This window comes from Artemia sp. Qi Xiang Cuo, chromosome 4 (genome assembly GCF_049724085.1).
Source record: "Artemia sp. Qi Xiang Cuo chromosome 4, ASM4972408v1, whole genome shotgun sequence".
NCBI classification, from domain to species: Eukaryota; Metazoa; Arthropoda; class Branchiopoda; order Anostraca; family Artemiidae; genus Artemia; species Artemia sp. Qi Xiang Cuo.
This window is the reverse complement of record NC_142797.1, coordinates 51,596,802-51,609,154: the sequence shown is the minus strand read 5'-3', so window position 1 is coordinate 51,609,154 and position 12,353 is coordinate 51,596,802. Positions and strand designations below refer to the sequence as shown.

General features: G+C 36.8%; 1 protein-coding gene across 2 annotated transcripts in view; it reads left to right on the top strand.

Moving 5' to 3' along the window:
* The first annotated feature begins 7,137 nt into the window (after nucleotides 1–7,137).
* The window catches only part of LOC148953215 (stAR-related lipid transfer protein 7, mitochondrial), a 46,194-nt gene continuing 40,978 nt past the window's right edge, over nucleotides 7,138–12,353 (top strand). Inside the window, exon 1 of one of the 2 annotated variants that reach the window (XM_089087578.1) lies at nucleotides 7,138–7,269. In XM_089087578.1, the coding sequence (XP_088943704.1) occupies nucleotides 7,145–7,269 (125 nt within the window). In that variant the 5' untranslated portion in view covers nucleotides 7,138–7,144. The remainder of the gene's footprint in view (nucleotides 7,270–12,353) is intronic. The other variant, XM_089087579.1, reaches the window with a different exon arrangement.

Sequence of the window (12,353 nt, the reverse complement as noted above, 5' to 3'; positions counted from 1 at the left end):
TGTTATATTTAAAATATCTTCCTACAAATGAATTTTTGTACAACAGCCCCTTTTAATGAATAGGGCTATTATTGATCATTAATGTTGGTATAGCTCATGCTGAACTTTAAAATCTCAGTTGAACTCAAGGCGGAGCTAAGGCGCTCCTTTTGGAGTAGAACTGATAAATTAAACGAAAACTTACCAAGTTTGAAGTTTGATTGTAATTCTACTCCATAGAAGGAGCGCCAGCGTAGCTGAGAGTTCAACTGCCCTCCCAATGTCCCTTCCCGTTGAACTCTCAGCGTTTCAGCATGAGCTTAACAACTGCATATTATAATGACTTTAAAATACTGGTGTTGCTTTGGTCAATCGAGGCGATTGCACGCGTCTGTCTCTCAGTTGAACTCTCAGCTACGCTGGCGCTCCTTCTTTGGAGTATAATAACAATCAAACTTCAAACTTGGTAAGTTTTCGTTTAATTTATCAATTAACTAGAGTCCTATTTTTACTTAATGATAAGGTTTCAAAGGCGTGCGTGTAACTGAACCACCGTGGAACCGAACCCCTATATAACCAAACCCCTGCGCAACTGAAACCTCGTGTAACTGAATCACCAGGCAACTGATCCCCATTTAACTAAACCCTCGTGCAACTAAACCCCCGTGTAACTCATCCCCATTTAACTGAACCCCCCGTGTAACTGAACCCACACGCAACTAAGCCTCCGTGAAACTGAACCCCGGTGTAACTAAACCCCCGTACAACTGAACCCCCGTGAAACTGAAACACCGTACAACTGAACTACTGTGGAACTGAACCACCCTGCAACTGAACCACCTTGCAACTGAACCCCCTTGGAACTTAACCCTCGTAATTTTATTTCTCTTTTTTTCAGAGGAATCACACCTTTCTGGACGTTAAGTAATAAATATATGTGTTTAAGATATTTGACTTTTGTTAATCTAGATAACGAAATTCTGATCAGATGTCTTTGAGGAGATTGCGGCTAAAAAGAATATGGGAGGAGGACTGGTTGCACTCCAGCCTTTTTTTTTAACATTTCTTCAACATGTCCAAAAAGTTTAAACTTCGTAACATCAGGTTTATACCCTCAGCTGTGTTCGAGACATTGCAGATATGTCGTCTTGTAAAACTGGATGCATAAGGTACCTCTTGATTTAGTTGAAGATACTCCTAAACATTTTCCGAACCATGTGATTTCTGATACTATCAGCCATTGTAGATATTGTGGGTATTTCCTTTTCACAACCAATAAAGGAAAAAAATGCCTTTTGATTGTGTTTGGCATTCTTCTTGGCATTTCCCTAAGGTTTGACCTTGATGCTCCCCACTTTTTTTTATTTATAGGATCAAACATGCCCTCTCTTCTTGATAAAAAAAAAACCTTGTATGTTAACAATAGACAACTTGCATAACTTAGAGCCCTTGCACCAGAGGTTAGGGGTTGTGAACCTTCGAGGCATAGTTGTTTAACCTTTGATCTGTTTGAAGTAAAATTTTCATCTCAAAATTATCGATGGGATTTTTTGGGGTAAAAAAGAGGGTGGGGGTGGAAGCCTTTTGATCACTTTTAACTCTTAAAAAGTGCACGGGAAATTTCGACTTACAATGGAATGAGCACCCCCCCCCCCCCAAGATCATAAAAAAAAATTTTATATAAAAACCATTTGTGATAAAATTGATTAACTAGCTTAACTTACAGCTCTTGTTCCAAGAGCTGCTGGTGCGGTTGTTAACCCCAGAGGCATGGCTTTTTCACCTTAAACTATTTTGATTTTGATCGGATACATTTGGGGGGGGGGGGGAATGGCGGTTAAGAGGGAGAGGCTGATTGTCCTCTTTCTATCTTTGTTTTTACAAAATCGAACTTGCAACTTCAATTTCCAATCGAATGAGCCTTCTCCGAAATTTGTACGACCATCACTTCTATAAAATCCTTAAATTCCAACAATGGATAATTTACAGTATCTTACAGCCCTTGCCCGGAGGACTGTTTTTTTTCTGTTAATCGTGTTTATTAATCTCGTTTCATTGTTCGATTGGAAATTGAAAGTTTTAGTGCTCTTTTTAAAAATAAAAGTGATTGGAGGACAACCAGCCCCCCCTCCCCGGGAAAAACACCTCATGTGGAAAATATCTCCGGGAAATACCACCTCGCGGAAAATACCCTCTGGAAATACCCCTCCCCCCCCAAAAAAAAAAAATACCACTTGCGGTTGGTTGACACTGTATGACAGTACAATTATTTCCTATTTCAACCAGTATACAAAGCCAGACCAAGATACAAGTACTCCGGAGAATGTAGAAACATAAGCGACATTAGATATTTTCATGGATAAATAAGTCAGATTTCTCTTGAACGCGAAACTTGACTTCACCTTTTTAACACTAAATTTTAAAGAATATAATTTTAAATTAATTTATTTCAAGACATATATAAAAATCGGTAATTAGTAGTGTAATGTTAATATTAAATGTTTTTAGAAATTACAAGTAGGTTTCAAAGTCTCGAGTTGGTTTCAAAGGCATTTTGAGAAAGTTTCTACCAAAACACGTGTTCTAGGGAAATATACAGAAAAGGTTTTGGGACGATTGATAATATATTTATTCTGCAGGTTTTAGTCAATAAATATACTAGTGCTAAAAAAGGAAGGTTATACACGTCATTTATAGATATTAAAGGAGCTTTTGATAACGTTTGTAGGTTTCTATTAATGGAAAGTTTGTTAGAGATAGGTCTCCCAATCCCATTTGTGTTAGTTTTAGTTTCAAACAGGGTTGCACATTGTCTCCTAAATTATTCGCCCTGTTTATAAATTCTGTAGTGGCGTTTATGGAAAAGAAGGAGGCGCCAACGGTGAGTTTAGATATTGTTTCCATTTGTATGGTGTTGTTCGCAGATAATATTGTTTTGGTTGCTGATTCAGAAGGGAACCTTCAGAAATTACTTGATACTTTAGGTGATTATTTGGATTGGAAAAAGTTAGAACTTAATGTGGATAAAACCGTAGTGTTAGCATTCCGTAAATGTGGTAGAGGATGTTAATTTTAGTTTTAAGGATAAAAGGGTTAGATTAGAGGAGGAATGGTCATATTTAGGTGTTAAGTTTAAGGCGAAAGGAAATTTATTTTGTACCCATGTAGAAAGTAGGATGGAAAAAGGTAAGGCATGTTGTAATATGGTATTAAGAAGTCAGCTGAGGGATATTAAAAAGATCCAAGTGGTTAAAGAGGTTTTCAGGGCTAAAATTTTAGGTGTAATGCACTATGGTTCTGAGGTTTGGGGGTATGTGAAGGGAGATAGGCTAGAAACAGTGCAATTAGGATATTATAAGAGGTGGCTAGGGTTAAGTAAGCACACAAATAGTTTAGTAGTTAGAGGAGATATAGGCTTGTTTTCTTTAAGAAGTCGTAGGCTAGTTAACATGGTTAGGCTTTGGGAAAAAATTTTAGTGATGCCTAGGGTGCGGGGGATGAAGGCGACTTAGCCTACTTAGAAATGTTGAAGGGCCGCTCACATAGTGGATGACCGTGCCAAATTAAGAGTGTATTAGATCAGTGTGGACTAAGCCATATGTGGGGGGATGGTTTAGGGCTCGAGGATATGGGGGATCAAGTAAGTAGAGTAGTAAAAGGATTTTTCAGGGCCAAAAAATACAGGCATGGCAGGCCCAGCGCTCAATTTCAAATTCACTGGGTCTCTATTGTCGGTCGAAGGAGATTTGGGGCGAAGCTTTATTTTTTAAGGTGGGTTTGAATAAAAATGAAATTAAGCTATTAATTGAAATGAGGGCTGATAGTTTGCTACTGGGCCAAAGAAGAAAGTTTATCGGGAGGGAAAAGTCAAAGGCTGGTCCTTATTTTTGTCCTAAGTGTGGAGATTTAGACGAGAGCGTGTATCACTTGATGTGTGAATGTGAGGAGCTAAGTGATTGGAGACTGGAAGTGTTTGGTAGGGGGGATTATGATTTTGAGTGGTTGGAGAATGTGTGTGAGGATGAGTGTTTTATGGGTATCAGAAGCTTGGCACGATTCCTTTGTCTCGCGATGAATCATAGAAGTAGATTTCTGTAGGATTATGTTAGGTTATGTGCAATTTCTTTGTAATGGTTCTTTGTTTATATTTTTTTGCCATGGCCTATGGGCTTTTAGCGCAAATAAATTCTATTCTATTCTATACACTGATTTGTTGATGGACCAGGACGGACGAGGATATGGGCGGAGATTTTATGCCCGCCAAGACTGTAGTAGCCAAATATTACTGAGTCGTGATTATGCTGTGTATAATTTATATACTGGGGTATTCAATCACTTTCAACTTATAAAAAAATACTAGAACTGCCTGGGGGATTATAACTAATTTCTACCTCCATCCTCCTCTTCTCTCCCCTAGAGCTAATTATGTATTTATCCGAAGGCTCAATGAGAGTTGAGATGTTTTGGCATTAAAATGCACCCTTTGAGGTATGTTCTTCTCTCCTTAGCTACAATACAATCAGAAAGCCCCATTGCAGAATTTTAAGCACCTTTTTAAGTTTTGTAATTTGTCCATTGTTTACAGATAGTATTTGTTATTGGGAAACATACGGACATTTTTTGCGTGGGAGTTTTCTGAAGGGGGGGGGGGTAGAGTTTCTGGAGGATTTTCTATGAGAAGAATGTTTTTGCACGGAGGTGGTGGCGCAAGACTGACACATAAGTTCCTCTTTTCCACTTTCCTTAGCACTTCTCAGCTAAACTAAAAAACTAACAGAACCCAAAATAAAATATTCCAATTTGGAAAACTACATTTTCCGCGAGGGGATATTTTCCAGGAGATGGTTTTTCCTTGGGAGAGGGGGGGGGAGGGGTAAATGCCTAGCCCGGTAGATGGTGACAGTGCGAGGGTAAACCCCATTAAAAAAAAAATAAAAAATGAGAAATAAATCTCGCTTTAAGAGTTTGTGACGTCCGATTTTCATTGCTTTTGTGACACCAAAACAGAGCTTTTTATTAACCATCTTGACAGTTATTCACATCATGACTTTGAAAAGCAAACAATTCCAACAAGGTTTAATATGTAAAGATTCTTCAGTTGCACGGGGGTTCAGTTGCACAGGGGTTTGGTTAAACACGGGGGGGATGCCTAGCCCAGTAGATGGTGACAGGGCGAAGGGAAAACCCATTAACAAGCATAAAAAAGAGAAATAAATCTCGCTTTAAGAGTTTGTGACGTCCGATTTTCATTGCTTTTGTGACACCAAAACAGAGCTTTTTATTAACCATCTTGACAGTTATTCATATCATGACTTTGAAAAGCAAACAATTCCAACAAGGTTGAATATGTAAAGATTCTTCAGTTGCACGGGGGTTCAGTTGCACAGGGGTTTGGTTAAACACGGGGGGGATGCCTAGCCCAGTAGATGGTGACAGGGCGAAGGGAAAACCCATTAACAAGCATAAAAAAGAGAAATAAATCTCGCTTTAAGAGTTTGTGACGTCCGATTTTCATTGCTTTTGTGACAACAAAACAGAGCTTTTTATTAACCATCTTGACTGTTATTCACATTATGACTTTGAAAAGCAAACAATTCCAACAAGGTTGAATATGTAAAGATTCTTCAGTTGCCCGGGGGTTCAGTTGCACAGGGGTTTGGTTAAACACGGGGGGGATGCCTAGCCCAGTAGATGGTGACAGGGCGAAGGGAAAACCCATTAACAAGCATAAAAAAGAGAAATAAATCTCGCTTTAAGAGTTTGTGACGTCCGATTTTCATTGCTTTTGTGACAACAAAACAGAGCTTTTTATTAACCATCTTGACTGTTATTCACATTATGACTTTGAAAAGCAAACAATTCCAACAAGGTTGAATATGTAAAGAGTCTTCAGTTGCACGGGGGTTCAGTTGCACAGGGGTTTGGTTAAACACGGGGGGGATGCCTAGCCCAGTAGATGGTGACAGGGCGAAGGGAAAACCCATTAACAAGCATAAAAAAGAGAAATAAATCTCGCTTTAAGAGTTTGTGACGTCCGATTTTCATTGCTTTTGTGACAACAAAACAGAGCTTTTTATTAACCATCTTGACAGTTATTCACATTATGACTTTGAAAAGCAAACAATTCCAACAAGGTTGAATATGTAAAGATTCTTCAGTTGCACGGGGGTTCAGTTGCACAGGGGTTTGGTTAAACACGGGGGGATGCCTAGCCCAGTAGATGGTGACAGGGCGAAGTGAAAACCCATTAACAAGCATAAAAAAGAGAAATAAATCTCGCTTTAAGAGTTTGTGACGTCCGATTTTCATTGCTTTTGTGACCACAAAAAAGAGCTTTTTATTAATCATCTTGACAGTTATTCATATTATGACTTTGAAAAGCAAACAATTCCAACAAAGTTGAATATGTAAAGATTCTTCAGTTGCACGGGGTTCAGTTACACGGGGGTTTAGTTAAATGGGGTTAAGTTGCACGGGGGTTTAGTTGCACGAGGGCTCAGTTGCAGGAGGGTTCAGTTACACGAGGGTTCAATTACACGGGATTCAGTTGTACGGGGGTTCAGTTGCACGGTGGTTCAGTTGCACGGTGGTGCAGTTGCTCGGTGGATAAGTTACAGTGGTTCAGTTGCTTGGGGTTCCGTTACACGTTGGCTCAGTTGCAATGGAACCGGTTTCAAAGGCAGTATATTTGGAAAAATATTAATGTGGAGCACATTACGGAGTGGAAAAGACCCCTATTTTTCTCGTTTTCCTTCAGTTAAAAAAGAGCATGGGTTAATTAAAAAAATTATCTGCTCAAAGTAAAGAGCAAATTTTACACTTAAAACAATCAACAGTTTGAAGCAACTTAATAAATTATAGTTTTTTTCTAAATTATTAGGGGGGGGGTTAGGGGGTATGGGTTTCTTCCAAAAAATCTCCAAGTTTCTTTAAGGTTTTATTTGGTTTATTTAGTTTTCCCATTAAAGTAAGCCACATATATAAAATGCAAGGTACCCCCCCCCCCAAAAAAAAAACAAAATAAACAAAAAACTGAAACTTCACTATAGACGTATTTTCGGTTTTGGGATAGCGATATCTTATACTAAGAAATATGTATGTGTATGTGTTGCGTAGGTGTAAAACCTACGCAACATTTTTAGCATAATTTTTAAACGTTTTACACATGACAACCAGAACACTACTTAGAAATCTAATTGTAAACCATGGTCCAAGGATTATTAAGTCTGCTTCGTTTCATTGTGAATGTATTACGAATCATAGAATAAAAAGATCTTACCAGGTTTATAGGTCAGTAAAGTTAGGTGGCTTTGATATATTGTAGGTAGGCTAATGCCTAAGGTAACCCATAAATTAGCTTAAGTCTTACTTCTTTTTGTTTTAAGGTTTAGTAGACATTGCCAATGATTTTAACAAAACACGGCATTAGTTCTGTAAAGGCAACTATGCCTATAAATTTCTGAAAACTACTTTAAAACATTCTACAATACTTACTAGGCCTAGGCTAATTTCATTAGGCCTAGGCCTACTTAAGGCATGTATTTAAACTCCCCCTCCCTGCTAAAGTTTAATGGTAATTTTCTAGTGGGTCATACAATATAGCTAGCCTAAGATGAAAGTAAAAACATCATTTGATGCCTTTGTTTAGGCCTATGCTCTTTCATGATTCAATAATTGCTTATGGGGCTAATTGCATCTTGATCCCTTAAAGGGGCCCCAAAGATATTCTATATGAATTATGAAATAGCATAAAAAAGCATCAAACAATGTTTTCACTTTTATCCTAGGCTAGCTAAATTAGCCTATAGCCTATTGTCCACTACAAATTTACCATGAACTTTACCCCCCCCCCCCCTCTCCTAATGTGCAAATAAATACCATGAATTGTCAACAGCAAAGTTTTGAATTACAAAATTCAGAGCTAAGTGTTTTTGGAATGTATTAGACCTATGCCTACTCTTGAATAACTTATTTATAAAATAATGGTATGTTCTTAAGCAGCATTCACAAGCATGTCTAGCTAGAATCCCATGTCTAGACACGTGTCTAGCCAGAATCCAATGTCTAGGCAACAACCGTTCACATGTAAAATTTGGTGCTTAGCTAAAACTGCAAATTTAGTTTCAAATTACTATTTCTAGCCAATCAACAGAGCTTATGCAGACAATACTTTCGAATATTATAATCCCTATTTTTACTGTCACAAGCTAATGAATAAGATAAGCAAAAAATTACCTTAGTGTGCTTCATTATTATGTCTGGTGTTGTATATTTGCCTAAAATGAACACAATTAATGAGAAAACAAAAATTGAATTTCAGTTCATAGATGTAAACAAAAATGATGAAAATAGTGGATCTTGACACATTCTGATTGAGAATTATTTTCTCAATCAGATCTCATCAGATCTCAATCTCAATCAGGGGGCCCAGAGGCCCCCCCCCCTGCGTATGTCCTTGCCCGACCCCCCCCCCCCCACTACTAGGAAAAATCTCCCCTGAAAACGTCTGTACTGTATACTTCCCAATAACCAATATGTTAACATTGGGTAAAGTTCATAACTTTCAGCCCTCCTCCCAGGAAATTCGGGGGATTAAGTCATCCTAAAAGTAATCAAAAATCCTAGACATTGAGTTCTAGAGGCTAGAACTCAATGTCTAGCCAAGCACCTTGTCTAGCATGTCTAGCTCAGCACTGAATTTTACTTGTGAACAGTTGTTGCCCAGGCATTGGATTCTGGCTAGACACGTGTCTAGACATGGGATTCTAGCTAGACATGCTTGTGAATGCTGCTTTAACCAATTTTCAATAACTTAACTAGTGTTGATAACTTCTTTGTGTGGTAACAAAAATGAAATACATTTGGGTCCCCTTTAAGGGCTCAAGATGTAATTAGCCCCAGAAGCAATTCTTTGAATTATGAAAGAGCATAAAAAAAGGTTTCAAATGATGTATTCACTTTCATCCTTGCTAAATTATATGATCCACTAGAAATTTACCAGTTTAAGTATATAGGTCTATCCTGAATTGCATATAGGCTACATACTGAAATTCTGTTTTAGGGGCCCTTTGCTAGGCTATCTTGGAAGGTAGTTGAGTTATGTTAATAAAACCTTATGGAATTGATGATGTGCCAAAAATATACCCTGGGAAAGTATTTCTGAGCTACTATGTCTACTCTTTCTTATTTTTTGGGCTCAGAAGATTGCATACATGACAGGTCTATGCTTGTCTAAATCCTGACAAAAAATGTTCTGCATTAATTGCAAGGGTATTAGTCTACTGTTAGGCTAATCATACAGAAACCAAAAATACTGAAAACAATTTTTAAAATAATTATTTATATGATTCCCAGAAGTACTTTACTTTACCCCTTCCCCCTCTCCTAATGCAAAAATATATAGCCCAGTTGTATATTTTGAGGTACTTTTGTGTTTATTGATTACACTACTCTTGTATTTAAAATAATTAAAAAAACTTTCCAGAAAAGAAGTTTTTCAAAGAAAAGTAAAGGTAATATTAATCTTAAGATGAGAATAAATAAAAATCTGCAATAGTTCAAATTCAAAACAACCAGAAATTACTATTAAAGAATGAATGAAACAGAAATTAAATAAACAGTCATAGAAAAAAAAATATACAACAGGTACTGTTATAAATGATTAAATAAATCATAAAACAAATAAAGCCTAAATTGAATGTGTAAATCAAGCTTTAAACAAAGACAAATCTTTTGCTATTGAAATATAAATAAAACCCAAAACAAACATAAGCAATCATATCAAACAAACATACAAAAGGTACTAATACAAATGAATAAATAAATCATAAAACAACCAAAACTTCAATTGAATATGCAAATCAAAATCTCTACAAACAAGAGTTTGGGTACTGCCTCCTTCCCCAACTGTAAACGTCTAAAACCTACTGCATCATAGTCGCTTCGCTGAAAATTACATATATCTTGCACATTCTTGGAAAGAACTAATGAAATTGAATTAAATATTTAATATATCGTGATACACATTGCTGAAAGCTCACCGGCTCAAGATTTCATTTCAGAGTAATTTTTATTTTCATTCTCAATGCTGTAATAACTGGAAAAGAAAAGAAAATGTAATAACCAGAAATGGAGGGCCAGGAATCAGCTTCCATTTTTTTTTTAATAATATTGTTAATAAGCTTTTTTTTTGGGGAGGGGCAGGAGTCAGCGCCCCTGATTTTGAAATAAAATATTGTTAATTTTTTTTGGGGGGGGGGGTGTCAGGCTATGGAGGGAGGGCCAGGGTTCAGCTCCCATGATTTTGGAATAATATATCATTAATAATTCTTTTGGGGGTGGAGGGAGGGCTAGGAGCCAGCTCCCTTATGTTTTGGAATAAAATATCATTAATAAGGTTTTTAGTGTGGGTGAGGGTTGGGCTTTTCTGGTCTTTGAACTATTTCATAAACCCTTGCATAAAACCTTATATGCCCCCAGGTCATAACTTACAAATGCCTGCCCCCACGCTCTGGGGGTTTGTGTTGACCCCAGTTTTTTTTTATTTGATCTTTGAAATATTTTTAACAAAATGGCTATCTTAAATTTTAATTGGATCAATTTGGAAAAAGGGCATGGGGGGGCTAATTGCCCTCCAATCACTTTTTACTCTTAAAAAGGGCACTAGAACTTCCAATTTCCAATCAAATTGACCCCCTTCCAAAGTTTATATGACCACCCCTTCCATATGAAGTGTCTCTGGGAAAATAAAATATTGAAGCCTTATGGTCTTTACTATTGGCAACTCTATAGCATTGCCTCTGATAGATTAAACTGCAAAGAAGCAATAACTATGAAATCCAGAAACAGAAAAAATGCAGAAGAAGTATATAATTTGGGCTATATATTTGCACATTAGGGATGGGGGGGGGGCAAGTAAAATAAAGTAAGGTACTTTTAAGTATAAGTAAGCATCTTATGGTTTGTAAAGTTGTTTTCTGAATTTATATTGTTTCCTTTGACTGTGCCTGACTGTAGGCTAATGGCATTTTGAGTTTTCAATCTCCTTTTCAATGGCTTTAGTTTCTGAAAATGCAATTTCTGTTTTTCAGTATAATTTTAAGTGGTATCAAGGCTTTTCTCTTAGATTTAAGAAATGATTTTAGAAATCTTTAAACCTTTTAAATTAGGATTAAGCAAAAGTGTAAGGCCCAAAGCACTTTTCTTATGCCTTATTTGAACAGAAGATCTATTTTGCAAGGTTTCACTTTTGTAGCACAAAGATTATTAAAGGCTAGTGCCCTCTAGAGAAAGAAGAAGTGGGTGTTGATGGTTCAAAGTATTATCCCAAGATATCTTTAGGGATATGGATGTGCTCATGACAGTTTCATCCACCTAACTCAACTACTTTCCAGGATAACAAAAAAGCCCCTAAACTAGAATTTTGCCAAATTTTCTAATGCTGAATTTGCTGTTGTGTTGCTTGTTTGCCATTAAAATCTATATAAAGAAGAAAGTCATGTATGGAAAATCATTGCATGTATATTATTCAGGGTATATACTGAATTGTGGCCCTAGAAGCATGTAGTCTCTATTCTTTGCTTATGTAGTGCATTGGTTTTGACATAATGTCATTAATGGCAGAGATTTTCAAGCAATTACAAAAATTACAAAGTTGGTAATACCTCACTCACACCCTTCTAAATTCCCTTTTCTAAAACACTTGTCTGAGTGGTCATGCTTATGTTCACTTCATGAGGGAGGTAACTAAGCTCCAATAAAAACAATGTAGATGTAATTTGTCCCTAAGAGACAAATTTGATCAATACAAGAAGATCAAGTATCCCAGGGTATCAGACTTCCAGCAAGGATGTGTAAACAGGAGGAAAAGGTGAGGAGTGACAATATTCATTAAAAACTCACAAAACCATTCACCAATAGTAATAAAAGACTATTCAATGGAGGTTTTGACTATATCAGCATATTTTTACTCCACTACCATCAGTAAAGCTTGCTCAGAATAACATATTTTTATAACCCAAATGAGAATAATGACCTATACACAGTATATTGAAAGAAAAATTATCTTCACTGATAATATTTTACTAGGGGACACAAATTCCATAGCCCATGTTGGGAAAATGCAAAAACTGGAGACACAGCAGGAAAAACATTCAAGAAAATTCTAGCAGGGAACAAAAGAACTACTAGCTTAACTCCATATAATTTTCAACTTGATACAACATCTGGGAGAAGAATATAGAAATAATAAATCTGCTTATTAGACCCCATTGCATGATCCTTCATGTGCAAATAAAACTAATCTACAAGCTACACATAACCACACATCAGTTATGAGTACTTCTAATAATCATCCCAATAACATTCATACTCTG